Below are 14,474 nucleotides of genomic sequence, written 5' to 3'. Positions count from 1 at the left end.
CTCTCGCTCTGTTAAAATATGCTCACACCATTTGCTTCTACAGGTACAGTACAGGGGGGGGTGCCTGTTCCCAGATCATTTACAATCACAATCCAACAGGAAATAAAAAATAATATTCTGAACGTCAGACTGTGTTCGTTTTCTGCCGTGGGTTTTGCTGGGGTTTGGTGGTGGTTGGTTGGATTATTTTGGTTGGGTTTTTTTTTTTTCCTTTTTTTTTTTTTTTTCCTTTTTTTTTTCCTTTTTTTTTTTTTTGTTTTTTTCTTCTCCTCACAGTTTTAAAAAGCTTATATTTATATATATATATTTATATTTATATTTATAATTAAAAAGTTGAATCCATTTAAAGATTTATAATACAGGAGGGGCTAAAGGAGTCTTTTGGTACATTAAAACTGTACAGGTTCGAACCGTCACCATGCGCGGCGCCCGGGGCAGAGGTGGGACGGCGCAGCACCTTTGTGGTTCCAGCTGAAGGCGAGGGGTGGCTGCAGGCCCAGCCAGGCCCCCCGGCACGCAGCAGCACCGGGCTGATGGTCGGCAACGTGTCCAAGCTCTCCCCACCGCAGCCTGGGCTGCTGCTCCCGGCCGAGCTGAGCCACGCTCCGTCGCAGCCCCGCAGTGCGAGTGGCCGGTTGCCAAGATCAGTGCGTCTCCTGGGAGTCGTCGTGTAAGTGCAAGGATGTTGCGTGGTTCTGCTCTCCTCCCACATCCCCCCCCGGCTGGGCTGAACAGCTGAGCGCTCCCCTGGCCAAGCCCAAGGTGACGGCCAGGGCTTCGGCTGTGGAAACGCAGCAGCAGGGCACGGCTGGGCTCCACGCGCCGTCCCTGTTCCTTCCAACGAGGCGCAGGGCTGCCGGGCGGCTGACTGCTCCACGCAGGCAAGAGAGGTAAAGCCGAGTGAGCTGTGCTGAAATCCATTCCACCACGGGAGGCACCCCCTCACTGCAGCCTCCTCTGCTCCGAGCAGCGCAGCAGCGTCTCCCAGTCGTTTCCTTCCCTGCTTCTCTGCACACTCGCACGGTTGTTCGGCAAGCCTCACCCTCTTCTCCCCCTGCTCCTCCTCCTCCATCTCCTTTGTGAGACAGGAGAGTGGGAAGGTGGGCTCAGCCCATGTGGGGCAATGGGAAGGCAGCAGCCCAGGTGTGACAGGGGCTCACCTGGCACCTCCAGCCTGGAGGACCTCTCCTGCCGTCTCCATGCTGGGGCCAGCACTGCCCTTTTGTGCTCCACTGCCAGGCAGGGGAAGGGGAACCGCAAAAAGGCGCCGGGAGGATTGAGGCGAGGCGCCGAGAGAGACTCATCTCCTTTCTCTTTCACCCTGTCCTTCCTAAAGGGTCATGCGAAACAAGCAGGAAAGGGGGTATAAGGACGGAGAGGAGCGTACGCAGAAGGTCAGCAGGTGTCCTTCCACATACAGGTGGCTTCTGATGGGGGCAAATGACACAGAGGGGATCCGTCCCGCTGGGGATCCCGCTGGTGAAATGATCATGAGAGCCATGTGCTTTCCAGGACCAAAAAGGAGGAAGGGAGAAGTTGGTCACTGTATCTAAATCCACTTCCCAAAGATTCTTGAGGCTCATACACCTCCGCCACCACCCTCGGCACCTTCCGTGATTGCTGTAACCGCTTTCCCAGCCCCTTTCTTCAGCCCTCTCCTTCCTCCCCATGTCTCTCGCACTCTCCTGTCTGTAGTGTGACACGGAAGTCATGAGCTTTGAAAGAAACAATCATGTCGTCTGAACAGGCACGTCCTCAAGTTTGTCCTGTCCCTTCCCAGGGCTGGCTCGCGCTCCCTGGGCGGTCAGCAGATGACAGGGACCCCGTCGGTGTTGAAGATCATGCCCGTGGTGGGCTCGTAGGTCCCTGCAAGGTAGTAGAGGTCCTCACTGTCTTGGTATTTCTTAGTCTTTAGCATCTGCTCATACTGATCCAGACCAACAACGAGACACTTGTGTGAGATGGTCTGGACATCGTTCTCATCCACGTGAGAGGACTGATAGAGAGCTCGCTGCGTTACAGGAAGGGAAGAAGGCAGACAGAAAGGAGCAATTAGAACTCTCAGCAATTAAAGCATCATCTGTAATACACAAGAACATCCACCAGACTGTCCAGGGCCTGTGCTCGTACAGAACTCCCCAGCCATCCCCACTGCAAGCCCAGGCAGGGACACTTGGAACACCGGGGGCAGCGTGGACGTGACCAGTCCTTTCCACCAAACCTGAGCCCTTGTGCACAGCCAGCTCCCACAGAAGGGAACCACAGCTGCAGCGTGTGCTGACGGGGAAATGCAGAGGCCTAGAGTTTGTCATCTCCATTTCAAGGATGCAAATGCAAAGACAGGTGCTGGCTGGGGACCCACCGCTCCTCCCAACACCCAGCACCAGCAGCGATTCCCATCCTCCCAAATACACCCGTCCAAAGTCCTGGGAACTGCAGCCTCAACAACTGAGGCAAAAAGTAAAAGCCAGAGAAGGTCAGAGGCTTTTCCCCAGCAGCATCAGTTAAGCAGTCGCAGCACCAACCTCCATAAAGTCCTTCCTCTGGTTGGATGCCTGCAGAGCTGTGGACAGACTCCTGCCTGATTTCTGATCCCAGCGCTGTGCCCAGGAGAAAAAGAGAAGACAGAAATAAAAAGAAAGCAAATTAATTGGATTTTCCATGTTATCATCCCCCGCCCACCACACGTGCCTTTATTACCCCAGCCCCACCCCAAGGCAATACAAACTCAGAGCCTACTGTAAACCACACTGTGCAAAGATGCAGAGCTCAGCATTCCTGAGCAGCAGGCTAGCAGTTTTACACTGCACAAAGTCTTGGTCTGACTCTTAATAAACTCTTGTTGGACTGACATACACAGCTATTTCCTAGCAGATACTCTTCCCTGGATCAAGAGGTATCAGGCTTGCCCACAGCCCCAGCACCAGATGATGGTTTCACTCTGTAACAGTACCAGCAATGACCTGGGCCATAATTCTCCCTGTCCTCGGGAGAGGAACACAGCCCTGTCAGCAAAGGCGAGTAGCCCACCTTGCCTTCGTTGAGCTTCTTCCCAGGGTTGGTTTCCTCTGGGTGATAAAACCACTTGACTCGGACCACCATGTTGTTCCCCCACGACTCCCACATGCTCTGGATGCGGCCAATGTAGGGCAGGTTGGGGCGGCCAGCTGACAGGAAGACCGCGCAGTCTCCAATGCGGATGATCTCCTTGCCCCGGACGATGGCCTTGTAGAACAGCTTCCTGGCCTTCCCCTTCATTCCTCGTCTCTGCCAAGAGGGGATCACACAGGTGAGCAACTCAGGTTTCCCTCATCCCACATCCTGCCCTGTTCTGTTGGCAAAGCCAGACCCAGCCTGGTAATGACACAGCCACCGCCCGGCCAGGACACGCCACAGCCTGAGCACTGCTGATGGAGACTCAAAGATGTGGTGATGCTCAACAGCCATTTCCAGGAGAAAAAAGACAGAGAGGCAGGCCGTGTGGGACACAACGCAGCCAAGGCCGACCCCAACCTCCTCACGGCCTCAGCAGAGGACGTTACACCAGCAGAGCATCGCCAAGCCCAGATGGAAAGGCTCCCTTTCCACAGGCAAGTGGGAAAGGCTGTGCTTACCTGCGTGGGCTTCCCGAACCACTTCCACAGCTGCCGTGCGGGCAGGAAGGCGGCGATCTTGGGTCTGTTCTCCACCGACGGCAGCCGCTGCCTCTTGGCCAGCTCCTTGGTGGTGGGCAGGTGGATGCCCTCACGTTTTTTGGGCCTGCTCTTGTTGCCGCTCTGCTGCGGCGCCGGCTGCTGCGCCGGCTGCTGCGCCGGCTGCTTCTGGCTCTGGGGGTGGGAGGACGCCCGGGATTTCCCTGTCTGTTTGGTTTGCTTGGGAGGGAGGGTTTGCTGCACTGAGGAACTTGGCTGGGCCTCAGCTACTTCGTCGTCAGAGCTACAGGAGGAGTCTTCATCTGTAGTGGAGGAGGAAGAGGAGCTGGAACTTGAGGAGGAGGAGGTTGATGAGGCAGAGGAAGAGGAGGAAGAGGAGGAGGAAGAGGAGCTGCTGCTAGAAGAGGAAGAGGAGGAGGAGTTGGAGGAAGAGAGAGGAGTGGATGCTCTCGAGCTGGTCGAGCTGCTGTCCTGAGCCTCCCCTCGGTTCTTCTCAGTCTCCTCTTCTCCCTCTGACTCTGAGCTGCTGTCACTGCTGTTGCTCTCAGACTCCTCTACAGCTGCTGGCGCTGACGTCTTGTCTTCCTGGTCCTTTGAGGCACTGAGGCTTTCTGCCGAGCCATCAAACTTTCCCCCAAAGCTGGCAGGGTCCCCCTCAGCTGCTTTGGCTCGGGAGGATTTCTGCTTGCCCTCTGCACCCACTGCAGGTGAATAGCCCAGCCCCAGGAGGCTTTTGCCATCTCTGCGACCAGCCAGACTCGAGTCCTCCAGCATCCTCATCGCCTCCTTCATCTTCTTTGTCTTCGGAGACATCACACCCTCGTGATCCAGCTTGATCAGGATTTCACTGTCATGCTTCCTCTGAGCCTTAACCATGGTACCAAATTCCTGTGCCTCTTCTGTGGGCCTCCCCTTCTTGGCCTTGGCTTTCGACGCTGAAGCATCACTGGAGCCGAAGGCTGTCAGCGTCCCTGGGAGGTCGCTGTAGGGCTCTGTGGTGAGGATGCTGCCAAACACAGCAGGCTGGTAAGTGGGTTGTGGGGGGCTATGCAGCTTAGTGGAGATCTTCATTTTACTGGCTTTTGACCGTTTTTCCTCTGTGGGGGCAGGAGACCCTCCAGCAGGCAGCGGCTGGGATTTTCGCGACCCCTTCACACTTGATTTGCCCAGGCAGGCTGGCTTCTCAGGGACTGAAGAAGCACCAGGTGAAGGCTCCACCTGATCCTTCTCTTCAGGCAGGGAAGCCTCTTCTGCAAAGGGGAAGAAAAACATAGGCATGGTATTATCCACTGAGACTGGCACTATAAGCTCAGACACAGACAGCAATCCCAATTAGTCTCTGGATTGTTCCTGAGTGCTTCAGGCTCCCTGCAGAGGCACACAGGTCCTCACTGTGCAAGGACTCTCTCAACTCCAGGCCTAGCAGAGGTGACAACCTACCAGCTTTTGCCTTGATGCTTGGCTTCCTCCCTCGCCCTTTGCCCTTTGATGCAGGCTCCTCTGACCCCAGTGTAGCCCCTTCTTTTCCTTCTCCAGCATCTTTGCTGGATTTACGGCTGCGGCGCTTGGTGCTGGGCACCAAAAGGGCTGGGGAAGGTTCAGCACCTGGAATAGATCAAAGAGGTGTTGAAAAGCAGTGAAAAATCAAACACGATCGAGACAAGACATGGGAAACCTGTCCCTCCCAATTCTGCACTAGAGATTGGGCCTTTTTACCTCATGTCCCAGGCCGGTATGCACGCCTGTAATTGATGGTGCAACCTTTGTGATTGAAAGTCTGTGAATCAGCCCTAAAGTCTGAGGAAGGTGGCTCTAAACTGCCTACATTCTCCTAGTGGGAATTGTCAAGAAAGAAACGGAGAAGGAAGACTCACACTGGATCTTGTAGTCAGGTGGGAGAAGCCGGATGTGAGACAGTGGGATGCGCCCTGTGTCCCCATCGTCGAACTCTACTGTGATGAGATCGCCATCTTCCTCCAGATCCAGGGCTCCTGTGGGTTGGGGGAGTAGAAGAAGGTGTCACAGACAAACTTAAGAGCACAAAACACTTGCTGGGAAAGCGGGGACTGCCTTCCTCTAACTCCAAAACTCCATTTCCCACCTTTCCTATACGGTTGTCCAGGGAGAGCACAGAAGATTTAGACCACAATAAAAGATCCCTCCTAAGATCCCTCCTAAACCAGCCCACCTAGTGCAGAATCGCTCTGTCAAAAGCACAGGAAAAAAACTACTGCAGTGTGACATCCCACATCACCTCCCTGTTTCCTCCTCTCCCTGAAATATCTTCTGTTTTCACTGCAGTATCTTTTATGACCTGCATTTTGCAACTACTCTCAGCAAACAGCAGAGTTCTGGTAACAACATCAACATTCTATATATCTGATAAGTAATCCTTCTTTTATACACACAAAGCATGACTAAGAGCCTGAAAGCAAGACCAGTCATGGTACAATTGTCCAGGCTTCTCCACTGGCCTGTCAGGCCAGATGGGGGAGACATCAGGAAGGAATACATCAGAGACAAGGTGGTGGAAAACCTCCAGTAACAGTAATTGGTGCCTGGGCTGGAGATAATGCTGACTTTCTGAAAGGCGGTAAGTTTCCCCAGTATTTTAAGCTCCTAAATCACTCAAGATCCCTTCCCACCAAAGCATGGCTCCTGGATCATAAGATGCTGCTAAATCAGCATCCCAATCAAGCTGGGCATGACCTGAAGGAATGAGCCAACCGCTGACACTCACAGCAGACCTCAGGACTATCCCAGACAAGCCTGACATCCCTCAGGACATGCAGCACAGAGACATCCCTGGCTCGCAGCACCTGGGCAGCCTTACCTCGGACAACTGTCCCTGGGTAGAGGCAGCGGTACTGCTGGCTCCAGTAGGCAGCAATCCTTGTGCCCTCGGGCAGGAATCGCACTGAAGGTGGCTTCACGTCGATGATCTGCTCAGAGCAAAAGGCAAGCCATTACTGACACTCTTGGCACCAGCACAGATCAGCCCATCACATTCAGCATGCAGCAAACCAGATCTGAAGACAAGAGAGGGAGACGGCCTCCTGCACACAGGGCAGCGTGAGGGACTACTTCTGGTAGTGGGGATCTCCACACCAGTGGGAGCTCTGCCCAGACTGTGCGGGCAGAAACAGGGCATCCCTGCAGCCCTAGACAGCCACTTCCACCCCAGATCACCCAGGCACCAAGAACAGGCATCCAATGGCCTCACGTACCGCTTCCTGCAAGAGCTGCTCCAGGCAGTAGATGTGGGGTCTGTTTCCCCTCTCGCCTTCTACCACCACGCGGTATCTGGAACGTAGAGACCCAATCAGACACAGCACATGGAAGAGATCACCCGGATCAGAAAACACCTCCCTCTGAGCCCTGCCACCAGTCAGTCGAGAAGACTTAATGAAAAGTAATTAGATTTTCCTGAGCACGGATAAAAGAGAGAGAACTCTCCATCCCTCCCTAGCAGACTCTCTCAGCTGCTCTCCAGACATCTCTGCAAAGTACCGAAATCCATCCCTGCATCAGTTACCCCCCTCTTTCATCAGCAGAGCCTGGGCAGGCACAGCAGCCCCACAACTCACATGTCAGGTGAATGCACCGTCTTGACATGTCCGGCATAGAGCAGCTTGTCATCCATGGGGATGAGGACACGCAGGCCATCCTTCAGCTCATCCTTGTCAATTATGCAGGAGCGGGGAGCTGGGAGGTGTTGAAGCAAGGCAGGGATTAGAGAATGCCACAGAGCAAAAAGCAACCGCAAACGGAGAGAGAAATGTCATTCCACCAGCATGATCCCCCCTAAGAAAGGACCAGCAAGCCCTCTGCAGAAAGGTACCCTTCTTGGTAACAACAATACGTCAGCAAATGAAAATAGGGCAGCTCAGAGACTGGGCTTCATCTAGGTGTCAAGCAGAGCTGGCAGCTCTGAAGAGGCTTGTACCTGCCAAGCCAACTTGACTGTAAATGTGGTTTCTCCACCCCAAGGAAGGATTCATGGCTTTGGAAAAGGAATGTGCGAAAGCAACACAGCCCTCCCCCCAGCAGCCCTGGGAAACTCATTCAGCTCTGCTACTTGCACAATTAGCCCTGCCAGCCCTCACCTGGTGTGGGTGGCCGCTCGACAAGCATGCTCAGTGGGATGTTCTCATCCTCCGAGAAGCTGCTATCTTGGTTGGGTTCAAAATCCTCCTCCGCTGCCATGCTCTCCATGAGCTTGCTGACAGCTCCTCCTTTCCCTCGGTTCTGCAGAAGAGCAAGCACCACGTCAGCTGGATGCCAACAGGCAACAATCCGATCCCATCTCACCTTCCTCCAGCCACAAACAACCTGAGGATATTGGGACAAACTCGTCTCCATCCTCAGTGATGTTAGAACACACAGAGAGCCAAGTAGGTATACCCAAAATTGTTTTTTGACTAAAAAAAACCTATCTTTGCTTTACTGGGTTTCCTGCCAAGCATCACTGACAGCCGAGCAAAAGCCATTTCACATCTCCTAGCCACATCTCACTCCTGCAGGCTGGGAGAGATGCCAAAGAGCAGACAGCTGTAGCACTGCTCTGTGCTCACCACCCCTCTGCAGAGAGCCTGTTTTCACTAAACACGCAGCAGACGCCATTCCCACTTCTTCTCAAAGCCTCACGATTCATTTCTTGGTGTTGCACACAGACCATAAGCATTAAACTCAGAAATCACGTGAGAAAACGCAGTACTGTGCGTTATGACAGCCCACAGTGAGCAGAAACCAACGGTGGCCTGGCTCACCCAGTGCTGAGCACAACTCCATCACCATCCCTCCAGTCTTTGCTTTTTCCCAAAGCTCTCCCTCCGCCCCATCTCTATGCCTTAGGCAAAGTTCTGCCTGCTCATTAATTTGGGGCACGGATTCAACTGAACACTAGATGGTAGCAGCAGGCCCTGTTCTACCTGCTAGCCTTCCTGGGAATTTAGGCTTCTCCAATTTTGCCTGTAACGCATCAACTGAGGCTGTGTTCAGTGTTCTTCCTCCCTCATACTGCAGCAGTCCAAGGAAAGAGCACAGCTCTGCCAGCCATCTTCCAGCTAATGCAGTCTAGAACCAGTCACTCACCTCCTTTTTAACCTCCTTGGCTTTCACCTTGGCTTTGCTCTTCTTGGTGGAACCCAGGGCATTGGCCAGGCTGACCCGAACGTCAGATGGGGAGCTCGGGATGCCAGGAGGAGACATGGACGAGGAAGAGGAGCAGCAGGGAGCTTCTTTACCCTTTTTCCGCTGCCAAAAGTAAAAGTAAACAACACCATCATTGGAGGTCCAGGCCTACACAGAGGAAGGGCAGAGCAAAGCAGGCCACGCACAGTCAGCCAGCAATTCACTGACATCCTTTGCCTCCCAGCTCTGCATTCAAGCTTCACAAATTTCAGTGAGAGTTTCTCATTACCCCAGAGAGCAATTCCTGCCCTCAAGGAGCTCAGAGAAGATCCCAGCTGGCTTCATGCCACAACCAACTTGTCTAACTCTTCCCACTATCACTGATCCATCATTAAATGAACTGGAGCCAAAAGCAGTTGAGCTTTCAGCCAAAAGGAAGAGTCAGGAGAAGACCACTGCCACTGCCAGCCAAGGATGGCCCTCCAAAGGCACCGCAAAGACGTCAGAGGGGACATGAGCAGCCGAACAGAACGTGGACTCGTCCAGTGGAGCCACCTGCCTAGTGGAGCTCATCACCTTCCCTTCATCCTGAGCTCCCAAGCGTCCCACATCAATGCTGCCAACACGTTCCTCACCTTGCTCAGCTCCTTCCTGTCCTTCCCCTTGCCGCCCTCCTTTTTGGGACTCATGGGAGCCCCCTTTCCACAGCGCCCAGACTTGGAGACAGGAGTGGAGCTGGCAGGTGCCGTGGGGGTCAGCATGGCTGACGATGAGGTGGCATCGTGGAGGAAGATCCGTTCGCTCCGGCGCCGGTTCCACAGGTCATCATCGCTGGCCTCCAGCCCAAACTCAAAGCTCAAGTCCTTGGGGGACTTGAACTTCTTTAGCTTGCGGCCTTTCTCAGACCCAAGCTTGGCTTTGTCAGCACTTCCAGATCCGGGCTCGAGGCCGCTTGGGGTCTGGCTTGATGGAATGCTGCTTGTTTCCAGAGACCCCTTCTTCCCCCGCAGCAATCCCGAGGGTGACTTCTTCCTGATCTTGATCTCACTCTCTGAGTCAGTGTATTCAAACTCCGTCCCTAGATGCAAAAGATTCAATCATCAGTCAATGCTCTGGCTGAGCACAAGAGGAGCCAAGCACGGCTAGAAGCTTTTGGACTCCATGGGAGATGTCAAGCCTGTTCAGCAGAGCCCTGGCGTCCCACTTTCAAACCCTAACACCCTTACAACATTCTCTAGCTCTCCACAAAAAGGAGCTTCTTGCTTGAAGGAAAGCACAAGCCCCACACACTGAACTTTCCTACCTTCCCAGGAGGGGTTCTCTCCAGCCTCACCTTCGTGTCTGGAGAAGGATCTCTTTAATTGATTTGAATCAACCCAGATTTCAAGTTTACTTTTCTCCTATTGGCCAATAGACACCACAGAGCTATCTGTTGGCTCAAACAACTGCCTCTCAGTCAAAACAGGTAAATGATCCTTTGTGGAAGATGGAAATCCCCTCATACTGGCCACTGCTCAGCACAGCAGTACTCAGCATCCTGAAATACTGCAGTAACACCAAGATGTTCATCACCTACAGTGCATCTTCAAAACCTGACAGCGGAGAGTAATACCATACACCTACAGGGACAGAAGGGAAACTGAGGCAGCACCCAACCGTTGGTGTGACTTTGGCTGAGGCTGACAGAAATTATTCTGAAGCCCCCCTAAGATAGCTAGCACGTGCAGGAGGGCCTTAAGGAAGGGCTTACACAACAACATTCACGGGGGTAGAAGAAAACGTGCAAGGCATAAGCACAGAGAGCTGACACCTTCTTGCAGTCCTTCTCTTTTAAATATGCTCACTTTCCTGGGTTAAATGCGGCCTGCAGGAACCTGCTCACCTCTTCTACCCAAACAGCCCCAGCACAAGAGCCAGTCTGTCAAAATCAAAGCTGGCAATGCTCAAGATGAAAAGCCCTTTGGAAATTACAGCACCCGTTCTCCTCCGTCACTGCGGCCCGAGACAATTTCTAGATGTTTCCAGTTTCAAGGAGGGCAGGTTACAAGGCGATAAATTCTTGAGAGAGGCTGTTGGAACAAGTTGGCAAAAGCCTAATATAGCATGGAAATGGTGCTAAAACAAGCTGGGCTCCCAAAGAAGACATCATTTTCCATTCTGAGGCGTGCTATAAATTCCATTATCACTTAATAAATATTAATAGAGAATTTATAAATGGAGCCCATATAGATCTGTCTGACTGGGAACGCTGTCACCCAGGGGCATTTATGCAGCAGGGCATGGGAAGGAGAAGAAATAAAACTCCAATTACTTCTAACAGTGAAACTGAGGGACAGAGGCACGGGGCCTGGCACAGCGAACAGGTTAGCAAAGGAATTCTTGCTTTCAGTCCCTCTGCCCAGTTTCTATGGGGACACGGCTGGGATGAGCGAATTTAAGAGGTTTTCTTCTGTTTTGATGCCTCTGCTTTTCTTGGGTGCTGAAAATCAGCCGCATTTAGCACGTGCTTCCTACCCCAAAATGCAGCAGCACTGTCCAAGGGGGCACCGCAACCCACTGCTAGCGTGACTGTTAAGGGTTTGCCAGGCAGGAAAAGAGGAAACTTCGAGGAAGCCGCAGGCAACTGCCCCTAGGGAAGCCACAGCTGCAGCTCTACAACTGCCATTCTCATGACTGTTTCTTCTTTTCTTGCCAGACAGTGAACTTGCCTTCAGTATTAAGTAGCCAAAAGCAAGGACACCTCCGGATAAGAATGTGCTTTCCTGCAGCACAGCCCATCCTGAACCTTCCACCTTCTCCCCGGCACGAGCCCTGAGCACACGACTCACCCATCAGGCTCTGTCGCTCCTCCTTCTTCTTCGCCTTCTGCTTGGCCTCCAGCTGGATGATGGAAAGCGGAGGAGGAACGATGGGGCTGGGCATCGCGCTGGCAGCAAACCTCGCTAGCAGGCCCAGGCCGCTCTCATCAAGAGCAGGTGAGGAAAGCCTGTCGGTGCTGTCTGTCCCATAGTCCTCCACCTCTTCCTCCTCTTCTTCGTCCTCTTCCTCATCTTCCTCTGAGCTGGAATCTAGCACGCAGAAAAGAAGCAGCCTGTTATAAGTCTTGCAGAGCTGTGCATCAGCCACATTTCCACCCCGAACCGACAGCTCTCCTCTGCTCTGGGCTCCCCTAAGCAGCGCTGAGCCACCCCTGAACTAAGCCAGAAGGCATCAGCTGCAGGCAAGCACATCTCTGTGGTCATACAGCTGGTATCACCCTGCCTACCACCACCCGTGGGAGACATGGCAACACAAGGTATGGCAGAGGACTCGTCCTAGGCAGGAGAGGGAAAAGCAAGGTGTTGAAAAGGAAGCCACGCACCCCTTCCCTGCAGCTTTCAAGGAGGAATTAAAAAATCCCAACCCTGGAGCTGTGGGATTCCCCTCCCACCCACCACTTCTTCCTCCGTAACAAAATCCATTCGTGTAATCAGAACCAGGGCTCAGGACAGAAGGGGAATACCAGAGATCAGCCTGCATTGCGGCAGGAGGCGAGGAGGACATGGAGAAGGGGCAGGAGGCAAAAATGCAAAGAGAGGGGGAAGGAGGGAAATCATAATTTGAAAGTGATGGATTTGGAATGCAGAAAGAGGAAAATTGTATCTGCGGATGAAAGGACACAAAGGAAGAAAGTGACATTCACAGGGAGCAGGCTTCAAAAGTTAGCACTAGAGATGGCAAGGAGAGTACCTGCCTGTCTCCAAACTCTCTGTGCCTTTTGCTTCCCTCTCTACAGCTCAGAAAAGGCAGTGAGGTGCCCACAGCTCCAGGAGGAACTCTGGCCAAGAAATCAGCCTGGGCTGGCACACAGGGAGCACTGGGCTGGGGTTTTCTTTGCAGTGTGCACAGCAGGCACGTGGGGCAGATGCTCTGACAGGGGTATCGCTGCCACCCCACAGCACTGCCCAAGGGTCTGCCCATCAGCCCAAAGGCAATTAATTTGAAACACGTCTCATCCACAGTAGGTGCTGGTGAAAGCCACTGCACAAACGCCACGCACACACACAGCCACACATATGAGCACATATACATGTATACATATATATATACACACATATATATATGTTTGGGGTCTTTCTAACTGCAAAATCTAGGTCTGGAAAACATGAAGGCTTAAATAGGATCAGCGAGGCTGCTGAGAGATTCCCACCACTAGCAGGAGCCCTGCTCTGCTCCCTGAGCCTCCGCTGCCCACCAGCGCCTGCCAGCTGGCCAAATGGGAAACCAGATCCCTTCAACATCAGCTGCAACCAACACGAAAATCCTTTTCTTTCCACTGGTGCCCTCGGGGAAAGATAAAAATGTTCCCGACACTCGGTTGTTATAAAGAAATGCAATAACACAAGTGTTGTTTTTCCACTTTGGGTTGTTTTTTTTCCATGACTTCAGAAATGGCGGGGATATCAAACAGCAGTGCCCTCATCCTTGCATTTTATCCAATGAGTGGCACTTTTGTTTTTTCTTAAGCATACATCAGATGGCCACGGAATACTAATTGTTGACTGCCCAGAAAGCCCTTCCACACCTCAGTGGCTCACACGACCCTTCTGATAGAAAATTGCTGCTAACCCAACAGTCCTGCAGTGAGCACCAAGACATCCACAGCCCTGTTCACTCCCTGCACAAAAACCACACGCAAAAAAAAACCAATCCGCACCAAATTAGGATCAGATTCCTTCCCCTAACACAAGAAGGAGCACAATGGCTGCTTTTCTACCACATTTTGCCACGAAAACACATCCCCACGAACTCGCCTATTCTGAGCTGCAGAAGCCACCTGCCTGCAAGCAGCAAAAGTGCCTGAGTTCCTACAGCAGCTCTGCTCTACTCCAAAGTGGGATGCCCTACTCCAACAAGTGCCCCTTCTTGAGACTCCATCCATGCACTCCATCACGCTCTGAACTCAGTTCTTCTCCGCAAAATCAGGCAGATGAGCCCATGCAGCCCTTTCTGCCAGACCCACAGAGCCAGGTGAGCCGAGAGCAGTGAAGAAAGCAGGCAAGGAAAGGGGATGTCTGGCAGGAAACCCCCTTCCCAACCTGTCCCAGGTGCACGGCATGCAGCCCCAAGCACTCCTCTCGCTCAGTGCTCAAAGACTCCTCTTCCACCCCAGCCAACGTGGGCTCTGCAGCCACAAGGGCACGAGGGCACCGAGCAGCTCCGTATTTCAAAGGCACCGAGGTGAAACAGATTTAAAAGGCAGGCTGAAAGCAGCCATTACTCACGCCACGGAAAACGTACGATGCAATAATGCAGCCAGCAGTTATTCTAACCTCCTTCAAATATACGGTGTCACGCTACGGGGAGACAACCAGAGACAGTCTCTTGTCAGCATTATTAGCAAAACACTTACATTTCTATCTGCAGGAGATTCAACCCGCAGCCTGAACAACCCACCACACTAGAGCACGTTCACAGCCTTCGCTCACAGCTCCATCCCTCCCCACCGCAAGGGCAGCTCTCGCTCACTCTGCTCCTCTTCCTCCCGCTGTGCCAAGAGCTAAAAGTGACCAAACCAAAGCAGCACACCTGGGGCTCCCCTGCAGACCCACCTCTAAACCGAGTCCCCACGTTCACAGCCCTGATGGCAAAGACATTCCTGCTGGTTCTCTGCAGCTCTCTGCAAGGGCTGTACACAATCTGAAGCCT

At 53.0% G+C, this 14,474-nt stretch overlaps 1 protein-coding gene across 4 annotated transcripts in view; it reads right to left on the bottom strand.

Moving 5' to 3' along the window:
- Window positions 1–276: 276 nt before the first annotated feature.
- Window positions 277–14,474, bottom strand: part of TNRC18 (trinucleotide repeat containing 18) — a 44,441-nt gene continuing 30,243 nt past the window's right edge. For all 4 annotated transcript variants that reach the window (XM_052680215.1, XM_052680213.1, XM_052680214.1 and 1 more), the window contains 13 exons: window positions 11,615–11,854; window positions 9,422–9,864; window positions 8,748–8,909; window positions 7,760–7,901; window positions 7,241–7,358; window positions 6,881–6,956; window positions 6,487–6,595; window positions 5,528–5,644; window positions 5,094–5,258; window positions 3,615–4,903; window positions 3,031–3,267; window positions 2,526–2,600; window positions 277–2,011 (listed from right to left, as the gene is read on the bottom strand). In XM_052680215.1, coding sequence (XP_052536175.1) covers window positions 1,805–2,011; window positions 2,526–2,600; window positions 3,031–3,267; window positions 3,615–4,903; window positions 5,094–5,258; window positions 5,528–5,644; window positions 6,487–6,595; window positions 6,881–6,956; window positions 7,241–7,358; window positions 7,760–7,901; window positions 8,748–8,909; window positions 9,422–9,864; window positions 11,615–11,854 — 3,380 coding nt within the window. In that variant the 3' untranslated portion in view covers window positions 277–1,804. The remainder of the gene's footprint in view (window positions 2,012–2,525; window positions 2,601–3,030; window positions 3,268–3,614; window positions 4,904–5,093; window positions 5,259–5,527; window positions 5,645–6,486; window positions 6,596–6,880; window positions 6,957–7,240; window positions 7,359–7,759; window positions 7,902–8,747; window positions 8,910–9,421; window positions 9,865–11,614; window positions 11,855–14,474) is intronic.

This window comes from Tympanuchus pallidicinctus, unplaced genomic scaffold, assembly GCF_026119805.1.
Source record: "Tympanuchus pallidicinctus isolate F22 unplaced genomic scaffold, pur_lepc_1.0 scaffold18, whole genome shotgun sequence".
Classification (NCBI taxonomy): Eukaryota; Metazoa; Chordata; class Aves; order Galliformes; family Phasianidae; genus Tympanuchus; species Tympanuchus pallidicinctus.
The sequence above is the reverse complement of the archived record's forward strand: the minus strand, read 5'-3'. Positions and strand labels throughout refer to the sequence as shown.